General features: G+C 37.5%; 1 protein-coding gene across 1 annotated transcript in view; it reads left to right on the top strand.

Annotated features, from left to right (window-relative positions):
• USH2A (usherin) overlaps positions 1-17,009 on the top strand; it is a 783,103-nt gene that overhangs the window by 416,291 nt on the left and 349,803 nt on the right. Inside the window, exon 35 of the mRNA XM_082362477.1 lies at positions 16,199-16,350. Within this exon, the coding sequence (XP_082218603.1) occupies positions 16,199-16,350 (152 nt within the window). The remainder of the gene's footprint in view (positions 1-16,198; positions 16,351-17,009) is intronic.

Genomic DNA, 17,009 nt, shown 5'->3' with positions numbered 1-17,009 from the left:
CATGGATAAATGAATGGATAAACAAAATGTTGTATATGTATACAATGGAATATTATTCCACCTTAAAAAAAAGAAGGAAATTGTCACATGTTACAGCATGGATGAACCTTGAGAACATTATATGAGTAAAATAAACTAGTCACAAAAAGACAGATATGGCATAATTCCATGTATATGCGGTATCTAAAGTAGTCAAACACAGGGAGACAGAATGTGGTTACCAGGGGCTAGGGCTTGGGGGTAAGGGGAGTGGAGAGTTTCTGTTCAGTGGATATAAAGTTTCACTTTTGCAAGGTGAGAAAGTTCTAGAGATCTTGCCCATCAATGTGCCTATCGTTAACACTACTATACTGTATATTTAAAATGGTTAAGATGGTAAGTTTCATGTTATGCGTTTTTTGCCACAATGAAAAAAAAAGAGATGTAGGGAGGATGTAATAGAATGCAATAAACTTTAAAACCAGAAAAAAATCAAGATTAAGGACTGTGTTAGTTTAAAACAAACAAACAAAAATTTAAATTAGTAGTCACAAAAAGATATATGCATAAAATATACATCTGTTAAAAGAGAATGAGTTTGTCTCTGTCTTTTTGTGCAACTTCCTTTTCTCACTTAACAATATGGTCATAACATCTTTCCATGGCAGTTAAGTGTAGCTCAACTTCATTCTTTGGAAAGGCAGTGTAGACTCCCACTGAGTGAAAGCACAGCTTATGTGACCCATCTTTTATTGATGGACACTTAAGTTTCCATGATTTTGCTATTATAAAGAATGCTGCGTGCTATGCATTGCCTTAGTCTGCCAAGTACTGGGTCATTATCACTTGATTAACACCTAAGGCTTTGCTTCCTTCAAATATGCCCTTCTTAATCCTGGTGATTTGCTTCACACACCTGCAGAAATGGTGGTGTGACACTCCAGCTCTGTTTCTCTACTCAAAGTCCTTTGCATCCACATTCCCTCTGGCAAAGGTGTTCTTTGCAGGCTGCAATTTCAGGCAGGATTTTAAAACCTCTGAAAAGAGCTACTTTTTAGGTCCAAGGTGGATAAGAACCCTTTATTCTGTAGGACCTTCGCTCTTCCTTTGTCATACCATTAGCCAACAATGAGAAGCAGCACAAAGGTTTACTGTCTAAGAAATGTGTGACCTGTATTGTGTAGATTACAATTGCATAATTAGAATTACGCTTTTGAGAGCTTCCAAATTCTCACGAGCTTTATCTCCTTTCAGAAGCTTTGGCCTTAGAAGCTGGAAATATGATTATTCCTCCCACTTGAGGTCTACTTTGCTAAAATCAGCATAGATATCCGACTCCACCGAACTTATTCCTCCTTGTCTAGCATAATACTTAGTAACATTTTAAACTAATTAGTATATATATATTTAAAATACTAACTAAAACTATAAAATATGAAATTCTTATCCTTTATTAATACTTAGAATTTCTTGCAACTCTCCACTATCCTTACCTAAGTAAATTTACCTAAAATAGTTTCCCTGTTAGACTGTGACCCACATGAGGGCAGGGATTCTATATGCATTGTTTGCTGTTCTAGTCCCAGCATTTGGCAGGGTGCCAGTCATGGAGGAGATGAGTATTAAACAGCTGTTTTATGGATTAGTGTTTACTGATGCCAGGGACAATGATAAAATGGTAATTGTGTTGATGTGAGAAGCATAAACATATGCAGTCATACAGTACACATAAATGCACATTGAGAGCATGTCATAATTATGTAATACAGGTGGGATGATTTCAAAGGCAGTGGAAAGGCATCTCCGTCTTGGCCTACTGATGGCTCAAAATACATACTTAGAGACTCAGTCATTTGACATACAATTTCCTCAGCCTGGTAATTCGTAGATGTGCTAAAGAGAGATAGCATGCCAAGCTGGATCCGCTTTGCATGCCTCAGTGTGAAAGGCTATCTTGTTATAGCCGTCAGGATTTGCTAATGTCAAGATGGGCATGAGAGCTGGGCACCCGTTAGACAAGGGTCCCAGGGTCTCCTTGAGAAAGGAGAGAATACTTGAGGAGCCTGTGGAAACATTTTCCTAATTTAGCCTTTTGTACTGACCCAGTTGTGAGAGTTCATACACGGATATGTACCAAGGAAGTGACAGTAATTTCAGTAAGAATAGGAAAATTTTAGGAAGTTGATTATTTTTGCAGACTTATACATAGTACCGTGAAGACAACAGAACATTATTGAAAGAAAGTTTAGTTCAATTTCTTGAGCATATATATTATTTCAGGAATGGGTGGTAAGCACACTAATTAACTGTAGACATTTATACACACTCTGTATATGCTGTCCTTCACATTAAGAAAGGATATAGAGAAATTTTTAGAATGTATGTACATGAAGGTGTATGTGTAAATACTAATTAAGTGCTCTACCCATGCAGAGAAAGAAATATTTGATTTTCTGCTAATACTAATAATAGTGGTAATAGTAATAGCTATAATTTATAACTATGTGCCAGGTACTTTCAATCTCATAACTAGCCCAGGAAGTAGGTACTGTTTTTCCAACATTCAGATGTGGAAACTCAAATTTATAAGTATTAAACAACTTAATTACTCTAGGCAAGACAGCTAGTTAAGTAGGAATGTAATACAAAACAAGGTGTGAATGACTCAAAATGCATGATTTTATTCACTGTACTCCTCACCTCTACTTTGTGCAGAAATGCTCATAATGTAGGAGTCCATGTAGCCATGTGAAAAAAAGATTGTTTTCAGATACTTTTACAGGTTCAGTGTCTCATTCTCAGTGCCAAGATTCAACACTTCTAAGATCTCTGTCCTGATTTTTCTCTGGTTTTAAAGGAATAACTATTTTTTTAAACTTTTTATTTTGAACTAACTTTCTTTTTAAACAGTCAAAATGTGAATCTATTTTCTTTCCTGGAAATACTCAGATTTCCTAGAAGAAACAGATTATAGAATTTGGTGAATCACTTAGGAAAACGGCTTGACAGTTTGAAGCAAACCTTGTGTAACTTTTATGAAACACCTCCCATCCGTTTGTCAGGTAGAATTTCCCAAGCACGTTCTTTTTTAGATTCCGTTGATTCCATTTTTAGGCGAGCATTACAGTAATAAGACATTCTTCCACGTTGTGAAAGCTGTTCTCTCTTTTCCTTTTTAATTGAAGGATCAAGTATTCACACAGGGAGATATCTGCCACATTCAATCATCATCCAGACCTTGGGGGGAAACCTCGGTTGATATTCACATTGCCACACTGGACTGGAAAAAACAAACAAATATGTTTGGAGCATCTATATTCACTATGCGTGTTATTTTTATGACACACTAAAGCATTGTTTAATTCTTGCAGTAAACAGAATTTTTCAATGTACATAGAGGTACCTTGTATTAAATTTACATTGTATTGTACTTGTATTGAATTTCCTTGGTTATATATGACAATCTATTGGGCACCTTAGGAAATACAATTTGACATAACCTGATGAAGAAGCACAAAGATATATATCCCAGTGGATGTGCTTTATGGACAATTACGATTCAGCTTCCCTGTGAAAATTAAACACCTTAAAAATTCTACCATTATGGAAGGAGAAAGGTGATAAACTTCAAACTGCTTATGATAGAGAGCCAGCAGGAATTAAGTATCCATTTTGTGGATTATCCACTGAAGAACTAAATTTGTAGAACTGGATTAAATAACCTGATCCCCCATACCACATAGCATAATATTGTTTTATTTTCTTACAGCTATCTTAGTGATTATTAGCACAAGAGAATAAGCAAGAGAAAAGCACAAAAAATACAATACGGTGCAATATAATAATTCCCTGTCATTTTTTATGTTGTATATTTTTCTTTTGCCTCTTTAGATCCTCTCTCTACTCTCCTCCACTCAGCCCTGCATCCTACAAGGCTGACCTTTACTCACAGCATCAATGGGCTTCCTCTCTCTCTGGCTTCCTTTTGGTTTGTCCCTGGGCAGCAGCAGCAAGAGTTGAAAGGGTCAGAGGAGAAAGGAGTCTCAGAACTTTCTGCCAGGCTCTGGGCTCCAGGGCTGCCTTCCTCCACCAAAGGCTACAGCTCCTATCCAGTGGTCCTTCCCTGTCACTCCAGCTCTTTCTCCAGCTTCCTGCATCAGTTTTCATCCTTTCCCCTGCAAATTTAAGGATACTTACCAGCTCCTAGGAGTCCTGACAATTACTAACCGGTGATGCGTTATTATCACTTGGTGCTTTCCATTAACTCTACCCATATCCTTGTACATAGATTCTTCACTAAACTATCCTCATTTGTTCATTTGAGTTTCCATCAGGTTCCTACTGAGACCCTGACTCATGTCTAAATCTCTTTTAATCCACAATTAACACACAGAATTTGGGGGGCTGGATGTAGTGTAAAGGTAAAATACTTCCTTTCATTCTGAGACTGGAAAAAGGAAATAAGTAAACAAACAAAAATTCTATTTTGTTGCACCTCGTTTTGGCACATTAGACATTTTTAAAGCAAATAAAGAGGGCTGTGCTCAAAAGTTCTAGTTGCAGATTGTTTATCTAATACTCCTGTGATATGTCATTTTTAAATAGTAATCAACTTACTGATATCTCGTTGAAAGCTTTCAATTTATTATTATGAAATCTTTGTTACAACTAATCAAATAATGGTGTACGAAATTTTTCCTCTTAATGAAGTAACTCCCAGTGCAAAGTCAGTTTAAAGATCTGTTTCTCAAGTAAGCCTTATTCCCTAACAAACCTGGACTAGGTTAGCATCTGCCTTCCCTCCCCCACCCCCCATGTTTTCTTCTGTTCCCTCTGATTCTCCTTTAATCAACTTTACATACACATAATGCACTTAGTCTGTCTTCTCACTTAGATTGAAAGTTTTCTGAAGGCAGGTACCAAGGCTGTTTTGATCACTTCTGTATTCCCAGCATGTAACACAATGCCTGGCACATAGTAGGTCCTCCATAAATATTTTCTGATGAATCAGATTACTATGCTAGTAGGTTACCAAAAACCAAAGCCACTAAATCCAGTATATTTTTTTCAAAAAATATTTTATAGTATTTAGTAAGTAGCTGTGTTTTCACACTGTACTCTCTGGGCTTGATTGGAGTAGGGGAGGAATCTTATGTAAAGACTTAGCAAACACGTATAAGAAACTGCTAGGTGGTAGGATGAATGGATAAAGAAGATGTGGTACATATATACAATGGAATATTACTCCGTCATTAAAAAGAATGAAATAATGCCATTTGCAGCAACATGGATGGACCTAGAGATTATCACACTAAGTGAAGTAAGTCAGAGAAAGACAAATATCATATGATATCACTTATATGTGAAATCTTAAAAAAATGATACAAATGAACTTATTTACAAAACAGAAACAGACTCACAGACTTAGAAAACGAAGTTATGGTTACCGGGGAGAAGGATGGGGGTAGGGATAGTTAGGGATTTGGGGATTGACATGTACAAACTGCTATATATAAAATAGATAACCAACAAGGACCTACTGTATAGCACAGGGAACTCTTCTCAATACTCTGTAATAACCTAAATGGAAAAAGAATTTGAAAAAGAGCAGATACACGTATGTGTATAACTGAATCACTTTGCTGTATACCGGAAACTAACGCAACATTGTTAATCAACAATACTCTAATAGAAAATAAAAAATAGAAAAAAAAACCTGCTAGGTGATGACAGACAGCGTACAAGTAAGGAATACAGACCTGTCTCAAATGTGTTTTTGAGAGATGTGCAGATTATTTTTTTTACAAGAAACATGCAGTTCGTGACATAGATCAGAGTAGGAGGAGATAGCCTCAGCTGAGATTCCCATAACAAACCGGGCTTGAACTTATCCTGGAAGAAAGGGAGAGCTCTAAGCTCATGCCTTTTACGTGCATAGCACCTAATTCCTGGGGGCTTTCATATCTGCTCACTCATTTGGTACTCATGTTAACTCAGGCCACCGGGGCAAGGAATAGTGTCCCAATTTTATTGGAGAGGAAATAAAAGCTTAGAAAATGTGAGTTCCTTAGCCAAGTTTTACAGGTGCGTGGTTGCGAGAGAACAGCCACATGCAGTGAGAGAAAGTTCTTCAAAGGGCAGCCACCAGCTGGGAAGTCTTCCACTTTGCCCCCTGATTTTGTGTCTGTGGCTTATTTTTTCTCCACTACATTTAAGAGAGTGCCCAGAACATAGTAGGCACTCAATAATTACTGTGCTGATTGAATGAATAATCATTTACATGTACAGGCATAAAATAGACACGTAAAAATAATTGGTCATGGGCTTCCCTGGTGGCGCAGTGGTTGAGAATCTGCCTGCCAATGCAGGGGACACGGGTTTGAGCCCTGGTCTGGGAAGATCCCACATGCCGCGGAGCAACTGGGCCCGTGAGCCACAATTACTGAGCCTGCGCGTCTGGAGCCTGTGCTCCGCAACAAGAGAGGCCGCGATAGTGAGAGGTCCGCGCACCGCGATGAAGAGTGGCCCCCGCTCGCCACAACTAGAGAAAGCCCACGCACAGAAACGAAGACCCAACACAGCCAAAAATAAATAAAAATTAAATAAATTAATTTTAAAAAAAATCTTAAAAATAATTGGCCATAAATGTATAATTCTGCAGCTCTATTTTTTTCCTCCTGACAAATATGGAGCAGGCACATTTTCATGTCAGTATACATAGCTCTCCCTAATTTTTTCTAAAAGCTTAATCGAAAGTCAATGAATGAAACCACAGCTCTATCCCACCATGAGGGTACCAGGTACATGACTAGTGTCCATTCTTTGGTGCAACTGCATCTCATCAATGCCAGCTAACCATTACTTATAAACAACATTGACAATGAGGTCAGGTGCTTGGTCCAGTACACAGTGCTCAGATGGATTCTGGTTTATCTTGAGGTAGTGTAGCAAGAAAGATTCAGGCAAGTTAGAGCCTCAGGAGTCCCCAGGGCTAGGGGAAAAGCCCCTGAATCAGCTGTTAACCCCTTCCTTCTCAAACTAAAGCAAACTAAAACAAACTAAAATGTAAGGAATAAAAAAAGAAAAGAAAGCTGATATAGCTACTTTAATATCAGACGAAGGAGATATTCAGGCAAACAGGATTATTAGGGATAATTAGGTAACTTCATATTGATAAAAGGTTTACTAAAATTAAGAACATTTTTTTTCATCAAAATATGCTATAAACTAAGTGCCTGAAAAGATAAGTAACAGAATGGGATATGATATTCACAACACATGTAACTATCAGAAGACCAGCACCCACAATATATAAAGTATTCCTAGGAATCAATAATAAACTGGGGAAAGATCTGAAAAAGCATTTCACAAAAGAAAAAAAATTAAATGGCTGATAGACATAAGGAAATGTACTCAGTCTCTTTAATAAGCTGGGAAATAAAACAATACCAAAACAAGGCACCATTTTATGCAAAAAAATACTGGCAAAAATTTAACAGCGTGACTATACAAGGTCTTTTTGAGGATATGGAACAATGAGGACTCACAGGCACTATTGGTGGTAATGGGAATTGATATACTTTGAAAAAGAGTTGAGCATTGTCTTACTAGACAATTGAATATATCCCAATAACTCCACTCCAGTATCTATACCCTAGGAAACTTATACACATGAGACTCAGGACACATGTGCAAAAATGATTATAGCTACATTGATATATCAGCCAAAATGTGGAAACCATCTAAATATCAACAATAGAATAAATATATAAATTGTGCCATACAGAAATACTATACAGCCATGGAAATGAGCAAAGTATGGCTACCCTCAACAACATGGATAGAACTGGTGCATATTATGTTGAACAAACAATGATGCAAAAATTGCATAAATATGATTTCATTAATTCAAAGTAGAAAACACACAAAACTTAATTGCTTTGTTTAGGGATGCATTCTTAGGTAGGAAAGCAAGAAAATGGTTCTTAAAGTCAATCTAGTTGTCTGTGGCGGGGGGAAGGGTTGGAATCATGAAGGACTCAAGACATTTGCAGGATGCTGGCAATATTCTATTTTTTAATCTTGGTGATGGTTACAGGAGTTTTGCTTTTTAACTTGTTTTAAAAATGTAACATATTTTACGCACTTTTCTATATTATGTTTTATTACATAATTTTTAAAAGATAGAAAAAAAAATAGATCCACAGAAGCTGGTGAGTATCCTGTTTGGTGCCCTGTGGAGTCTGAATGCTTCAGTGCCAACCATCACGGCCAAGTTAGCAAACCTCTCTCAAACCTGTTTTTCTCATCTGTAAAGGAAAAGTGAAACTCTTTCTGCTTTCATGGGTATTTCCTGAGGACTAAGGTATCTGATTAAAACATAAATACAGTTGTTATTTTTTCAGCATCAACTTCCTCTGCCTTTCAAGTGTTTGCCTCTTCTGTCATGCTTCCCTACACAACAGTTTTTGTTTTGTATTTTAGTTAAATGTTGTTTTTTGAGATAATTCTAGATTTACATGCAGTTGTAAGAAATAATGCAGAGAGAGCCCATGTGTGCTTTGTCCAGTTTCCCCTAATGGCCAACATCTTCCAAAGCTATAGTACACTATCGCAACGAAAATTTTGACACTGATACAGTCAAGATACAAAACAGACCCATAACTTTCTTTTTTAACCCTCAAATGAAAATCAATCCCTTTTAAACCATTAGTATAGAGGCAAGCTAGTCCTTCGGTAGCAGGTTTTTATGAGTTTTTTTATTGGGAATTTCACAGTCCATCTCTGATAAAGAGAGACACCTCTCTCTTCGACTAGTGACGTTGTTATACCATATTTAGTCTAACACATCCCAGTCCTAAGCTCATGTTTGTTTTTTTAAAAAGGAGAAAGTACAGTTGACCCTTGAACAATAAGGGTGATGTGATAGAAAACCCACGTGCAGTCCTCCCTCAGTATCCATGAGAGATTGGCAGGACCAACTGCAGATACCAAAATCTGCAGGTGCTCAGGTCCCCATAGTCATCCCTCCCTACCTGCGGTTCTGCATCTGTGGAATCAACCAACCTCAGATTGTGTAGTTTTGTATCTATTGAAAAAAATCCACATATAAGTGGACACATGCAGTTCAAACCCATGTTGTTCAAAGGCCAGCTCTATATAAAAGTGTTAAAGGTATTTCTCTTAGAATATACCATGCACTACTGCTGAAATGTGGCTTTTCCACATCCCTGCCTGGGTTGCAACTAGTTACGATACATTCAGGAAAATGTGGCTTTAAAAATTATTAATATTATTTTTTCTTTTTGATATTTTCATCTGTCCTACTTTTCCCTACCTCCATGGTCTTCCCTACGCCAGTATTATATATGTCATTCTAGGTTAATTTTTCTAAATAAGACTTTCATTATGCCCCTAGTCAGTACATAAAAACATCAATGATTCTCCTGTGCGTCATAAAATCCCAAATTCTTGGAGCAGCATTCAGGCTCTAACTCCCTTTGAATCCTTATTTTCTATTAAACTTTAACCAATTACAGCAACAACAAGAAAATACTGGTCTATTCAGGATATCTTTACTATACCTTGCACTTGCTTCCTTCCACACATTGGTAAATATCATTTCCCTACCAGGGACATCTTCCTGAGTCATTGCCTTTTCACCTTGTACCATTTATAGAAGAACCTATGGAAGATGCAGCTTCTTTGCATTGAAGACTTGGCTGCTCTGAAAAGCTTTTACTACTCGCTTTAGCCAGAGTGATTGTTCCCTGCTAGAAGCTTCTGTACTTACTGTCTATACCATTTGTTGGGCATAAAGGTTTTGTGGTGCTTATCACTCATCTAACTCTTGGATTGTTATTTAGTTAGACCTGTGTTTAACCCTTTTCTTACTTCCATAAAGGTAGATACTATTTCTTATTCTTTCTGTGCCCCAAAGCACCAAGCATAGTACCTTTCAGGTAATTGATTTTCAATAAATATATGTTAATTTTTTCATTAGGCTCATCCTCATTGCTTTTAGGGCTAGAGCATGTTCATCAGTTCTTAATTTGAGTGGAATTCCTGCATATTTTAGAAGAGAAAATTAGGCTGGAAATGGATAACAGGAGTAGTGGCAGCAGTGAGATGAGATTGCCAGATCCCACCGCTGAATTTATCCTTGTATGACTTTGGGAAGTAGCTTAGCCTCTCTAAGACTGCATTCCCTCATCTCCATAACAAGACAAATAACAGTTCTAACTTCTTGGTGTTGTCAAAGTTAACAGAAATAATTCATATTAAGCGTGCCGCCTATTGTCCGACTCAAAGTAAGTGTTCAGTACATTTTTTAATAATTAAGTGTTTTATAATTTCAAAAATACTTACATGGCATTTTAAGAACTTAGCATTTTACTTTTTCCAAAGCTATCCGTACATGTCCTGTGCTCTAGTCAAAGAAAGAAAGTGCCTTCTTAGGCTATGTTTAAAATGTCCACTAGATTATATTCACTAGTTTTTGTACCTCACTTTGGGAATCTGAGGTCAATAAAAATTGTTGTGTTAAGAGATATTTTAGACTTATTACTTAATGTGTGTTTTGAGAACTGAATTATACAATGTTTCATACCATACTAATATTATTTATATCAAAACATTTGCTAATAAAAACAAGCTATGAAATTTGCTTGCCTGTCTTGATAAGAAATGGAGTGTTCTTTTCAAATGATATCTCTTATTGTCCACAAATTTACCAGGAAATTTGACTTTGTGTCCTTAATTCAAGATTTTATAATTAATGGCCTTGCCCAAATCAGATCAGAGGAAACCCCTTGTCTTAGGCTCTTCTGGGGGGAGGGGGGCACAGGTGGATTCCAGCTCTAAACCACAATAGTATCCCACTTTGGTCTGACCTTAGAGCTGGTGATTGGCTGGTAAGACCTGGACCAAAAGGCAGAAAACCCAGAGAGGTCAACACCGCTAGTCTGTTTCATCCTCACAACATGCTTATGGTGACCCCAGCTTCCTGGCTCTGGGACAGGAAACTCATCTTGCTAGTACTGGCGAAGACCTGATTGATCACTGATTGCATGTGACATGATCAGATACGTGTTTTGAAAACTGCCCCTCTGACTGTATTATCAAGAATAAATTTTGTGGGAGCATGAATGCATCAAAACACTTAGGTGGCTATAATTGTTAGGAATGAAATGGTGGCAGAATGGACTAGATGCCCATGGATATAGAGATGGGGAAAGATCAATTTGGGATGTAAGGTGTACAGGACTGAGGATGGAGTTGGTGTGGTGGATGAAGTAGAGAAGAGTGTCCAAAATGACTTAAAAGGCCAACCGTATTTATCCAGTGCACACTGGTTCTACAATTGATCTTTTAGCCCCATAAATCTTTTAGCATCCTACAAATACTGTTGAATATTGGTCACCTAAGAAAGCTGGGTAACTGTGTGTGTTTGTGTGTGTGTGTGTGTGTATGAGTGTGAGATCTCACCTGCCCTGAGTCTGGACTTCAGTCTCATCCACTCCTTATGCATCCTGAATTGTAAAAATGTGAGCAGTTGAATTAACTGTTGCAAATGTCACTTAATTTCATTCTCAGCTCATTTGCCATGTGCTCATCTTACTCTGAGCCCTTCTCTCAGTGACTGTCTATTATTTCTTTATCCAAAGTTCTAAATGTCATGGTTATAGTTTCTCAGCAGAGCTTGCTAGGGGCTGACTTGTTAGAGTCAAGTAGACAAAACAAAGAAGTTACTTTTGAGAGCCTGTCACTGAGGGAGAGTGGAGAACTCAAAAAGGAGACGTAAGACTTGAGGAAGTGTAGCCACTGAGTGATGTTTAAGGGGAAGAGCTGGGTAAGTATCCTCTATCTCCTCAGTCCTGGAGGGTATCATTGAATTAGCAAGTATAGTCTCCGATGTCTGTAATGCACAGTTTGAATCATCACAGAATGATTCAGTTATATTCGTTATTGTCTGTGTGAAACTATAGGAAAGTATGTAATGCTTGCTGGAAAGATTTCCTTTGAAAATGGTTACGATTTTTAAGTTTGTGCTTCAGGGATGAGACTGAGTTATAATGAAAATTACCTCCTATAAAATATCTCATTTCCCATTATGTCAGATAAATGAGATATTATGCACATAATCCCAGCAGAAAAGAAGTTCTCTGTTCCCCAATTACGTAAGAAAAAGGAAATATTGATTTGGGTACTTTCTGTTTCAATGTTGAAAAGCAGATCAAGAAGATAGAGTTTCAGGAGTCTTAAAATTTCTTTAAGAGCTTCTGCAACATGTGATTTGCACATAAGTGCAATAACATAAGTGATTTGCACATTGTGTGCCCATCACATACAATGATTGCTTAGCAGAGTGCCTGGCATATAATAATTTCTTGTCTTTATTATTATATTATTAGTGTGATTTTATCTGTTTTTCTTCTCTTAAATTTTCAATGTGCTAGTTGGTTTCTCACTATGTACCTCTCATTTCTTAGCTTTAATTCATTTGTGCTTTTGTGTGTCAAGTATTAAATGACATTAAAGCAAATGCTCTCTATAAGTATTCTTTGAGTTACCATAGATGGTCACATTAGAATAAAGAAGAACAGTTGCTGGCAGCTGCACTTTTTTGTGGAGCCAGAGTGATACCTGATAGTAAAATGAAGACACTTTCTCAAAAATTTGGGAAATAAGGGAAGTGGACCTGCTTTCGGAAAGAGACATGGTACAGTTATCTTCAGAAAGGAAAATGGGTCAAAGCACTAGCTTTTTAAAGTATTAGCTCATTTAAATTTTAAAAAGCTTTCATCCTAAAGGATGTATTGATCAAGATCTAATTGGTCAAATAGAAAATGTGTTAGGTATTCAAGACAAACTATATTTAATATTGTACAAGGAGTTGGTTACAAGATCATTGGGAGGACCGGAAGAAAAATAAAAGGGAGAAGGAGGAGGCGGATACCAGAAGAACAAAAAGTGTGATTGCCAGCAAGGTGCTTAGTTTCCTGGGCAGGAGCTGAGCTGTGGGCCCGCTGCTGGATCTGCTGATTTGAATTGGATGCTTGAACCATCAAGAGCCACCGAGATTCCACTACTGAAGAAGCTGCAAATGCGGAAGAGGAGCGTGTGATGTCCGGACTGCGTGGTGTGGCCCCTGCTTGGCTGTGTAGTGACAGTCAGCAAAGGCGTCTGCTCTTGGAGCTGGAAGCTGGATGTTTTCTTTCTTCCTACTTCTGCACTTCTAGCAATGCCTCCTCTTGGTGAAACTTACTAGAAAGTCAACCAGCAAGAGAGCTACAAATGTAATGTGCTAGCTGTTGGGCTCAGTGCACAGAACAGACTAGAAGTGTGGATGTAGAGCTGTGATCAGATGACTTAGATGAATAAGCAGCTGAGCTATTCAGCCACCATGCCCACTCTTCTACCTTCTATTACTTTCCACTACTGACGATAATCACTGCATGCTTCCACCCCAAATGATACTACTCTGCTTTGGACAGATGAAGATGCTCTTACCCTCTGTCACTATAGTCACATCTCGGTGGTATTAGTTTCCCCTTTCAGTTTAGATACAACCCACCTGGATATTCTACAACTTAAAAACTAAACTGTAAACTAAAACCCACGAACTTTTTAAATATAAATCAATAGGGAAAAGGAGGAGGGAAAATTAGTTATTATATACAAATCTCTATGTAATAAGCACGAAATAAAAAATAACGTCTACAATTCTTGCTTCTATAACTAGTTAAGGACATAGTTGATATTTACACCTTCTTCCCCTTGCTCTCAGCCAGTTGCCCATCTGTTTGGGATTCTTGACCTAGCAATGCAACCAAATGTGTACTACTAAAAGGTCTGTGTCCTTAGTGGTTGTGGCTTAAGTTACTTTAGACTTTTTAAACGTTACATATTCAGACCTGGTCAGATAAAGGGATGTCCTTGGGAAAGTCCAGAATGTCAGCATGCAGAAGGAAGCTAATTCCTCCTTCCACATAGTAATTTTTTCTTTGCCTGTTGATCTAGTTGCAGGAGGATCCCAAATTGCCTGGTATCAATAGTATTCTCAGTTTCTAATTTACTGGTACCTTGGTGATGCCCCATGATATAAGTGTTCCTCTTTGTGAGTAGAGAAAGCACGAATGGTTTGTGTAGCATATGAAGTATAATAGTGAGAGGTAATATGCTGACTGCCTTCTCTTGAGTCCAACATTTTCTCACTATAAAAAAACCAGCATCAAATACAGGTTCCTTTTTCAAAGCAGACGTAGCATCCTGTAGGAACCCCAGATCCACAGGGTGTTATCACTCAGCTTGGGCTGTAAGGTAGGCTTCCAGAGGCCAATTCGGAAATCTCCCAGACTATGGGTTGTTGAGGTATATTGTAAGATGGATAACTTCCATAGTTACAGTTAGTTCACTTCCTCCTTTTTTTGCTATAAACTGATTTCTTAATCAAAAGCAGCATTGTGAGAGATATTCTGACAACAGGCACAGCATTCCATAAGTTCACAGACGATGGAGCTGCCAGACCACTGGGAACAGGTTCTAGAAGTGAGCAACTCCTTCCCAGGAGAGAGGGACGCTTGCAAAAAGTCTCCTGGTATAATGATTCCCAGAGTGAAGCTGTCCCTAATATGATGATGGATGAAGGTTTGATCTACTTTCAGGACATTCACAAGACCAGATCTGCTGTTCATAAGGCTGAGAGTCAAGCATCCTGGAAGTCATCTCTCAGGGACGCTCTTGATGACCTTTGATTTTGCTAGAGTCTTTGTTTCAAAACTCATTCTTCCTCTAAATCCTGATTTTGAGCTATTCTATAATATCAACCTTCTAGCAAGTTTCTTTTCACATTTCAGGTATCTAGGTATCTTTTTCCTGTAGTCTTGAATTTTCACTCTGTATTGGATGCTGGTATTTTATTCCTATGCTGCGTATACATTAATGTATTCATTCAGTCAATATTTTTTAAGTACCTACTATGTTTTAGTCATAGTGCTAAGCTCTAGAAATACACAGATGAGGAAGAGTCAAGATTGCCTTGGGGATCCTGTAGCCCATTGGCAATGTCAGGCAATTAAATAAGGAATAATGATACTAATAACGTGAGAAGTGGGAAAGTAAATACTATGATGAAGATGTGCTGTGTGCTAGTGGAGAGGCACCCAACATCTGTCCTCAGGGAAAGCTATCTGACAGATAAACAGATAAGTCCTCAAAGACACACCCAGGAGGCCACTGTGAAATTAATTTTAGTTTGAAAGAGGTTCTAATTTAGCATGCAAGCAAAGTTCTGTTTCCCCCAGTATAATGTTTAATGAGTGTGGGGATGCTGTATTTCCAGTGAACAGAGATCCCTAACTTCCTTTTAATGCATGTTTGGATGCAATAAATCAAATGATTATATTAGCCATATAAATGATTATATTAGTCATTCAGTCTCTCAAATCTCTGTTAGTTGATTTCATGAAAATGCACATAACTTCTGAAATAAATTTAAGTTGATCATTAAATCTAGCAAATCATAGTTTCTCTAACCCATTCACGAGTGTCTCATAAATGTAATCCGTGCAAATTGCCAAGGCTTTCTGTTTAGGTGATTCAGTGTTGTAATTGAGAGCATGGGCTCTGGAGACAGACCGCCTAGATTCAAATCCTGACTCTGAAACCTGCGAGCTTTGTGACCTTGAGCAAGTTACCTAAGCTATCTGTGCCTGATTTTCCTCATCTATGAAATGGTGATAATAATACTGCCTTTATTATAGTGGTACTGTGGGGAGAGAGTTAAAAAGGAAGATGCTCTTGGAACAATGCCTGACACATCCTGAGTCACACACAATGCATTACCCAACAAGGTCATTGGACTTCTAAAGCACATCTATTAGGATATCATTTTAGAAAGCAATACAAATTATAAATGTACTTAATTTATTCATTTTTTATATGGAACACCAATGACAGCAGTTAACGTTATGCAATAGAAAGATTCCTATACTGGGACTCTTGGGTTCTATTTGTGTCTCTATACTAATTAGCTTAACATTTTGATATTCAAGAGTTTAAAGCTGGTTTTATCCTTTGGAAAGAGACAGGGTTTAGACTAAGGGAGAGACTGTGATTCCACGAAATTAGAAATCATATCAAGAAGTGCTTGCTTCTTTTAAGATATTCTTTGCTATTGTCTAACAATCATACTAAAAGGCAATTATTATCTTCCCAGGTGTTATCACAAGTTACAGACTATATCTAGATGGTATATTAATTCACAATTCCTCAGAACTCAGCTGTCATGCTTCTGGATTTGCTCCTTGGAGCTTACATTCCTTCAGAGTCCAAGCCTGCACGGCCAAAGGTTGTGCTCTGGGCCCACTGGTGAGTGTATGAATTTACATTCTGGAAATGTATTAAATGTCAGATGACAATGAATAGGCAACTCTGCACAGCTAGCCTTTCAAGTTGGATGGGAGAGTTTCTTTTTATAAAATTTCAATTAAGGGTTAGTAGGATTTTATATTCAACATAAATTTCAAGACTGCACATAGGTCTAGTGAAGGACAGAATCTACATTTTACTGAAATTTCAAACGGTAAGTTGACCAGCTGAGCGGGCATACATACAATTTTGCCTAATTTAGTGACATATTTAAAGTGGATGTTTTTCTTCCAAGTAATGAACTCGACCACTTGAGTAAGTTTATGATTAAAAAGTGAAATTAATTAAAAGCGCATAACTGCCACAATATGTCAACACTGCTTCCCGACAAGTATGTTAATCAATTAAAAGATTGTTTGCCTCATCCATTAGAATAATATATTTTAATTTCATGAGCGTGATATATTAATAAGAACAGTATTTAAAATTACATTAATATCAGCTTTTGATATCCACATTTCAGAAATCTATATCTACCTATATTTCATTTGCAGTTGAAAGATAGACAAAATTGTGCTTTTTATTACTGGTATAATTTTCAAAACCCAATTGATTGTACATAATTGTCATAGACCAGCATGACATTCTTTAGTTTCAAA

This window comes from Balaenoptera borealis (genome assembly GCF_965194805.1).
Source record: "Balaenoptera borealis genome assembly, chromosome: 1".
NCBI classification, from domain to species: Eukaryota; Metazoa; Chordata; class Mammalia; order Artiodactyla; family Balaenopteridae; genus Balaenoptera; species Balaenoptera borealis.
Note: the sequence above shows the minus strand (reverse complement) of the source record. Positions and strands in the feature narration are given on the sequence as shown.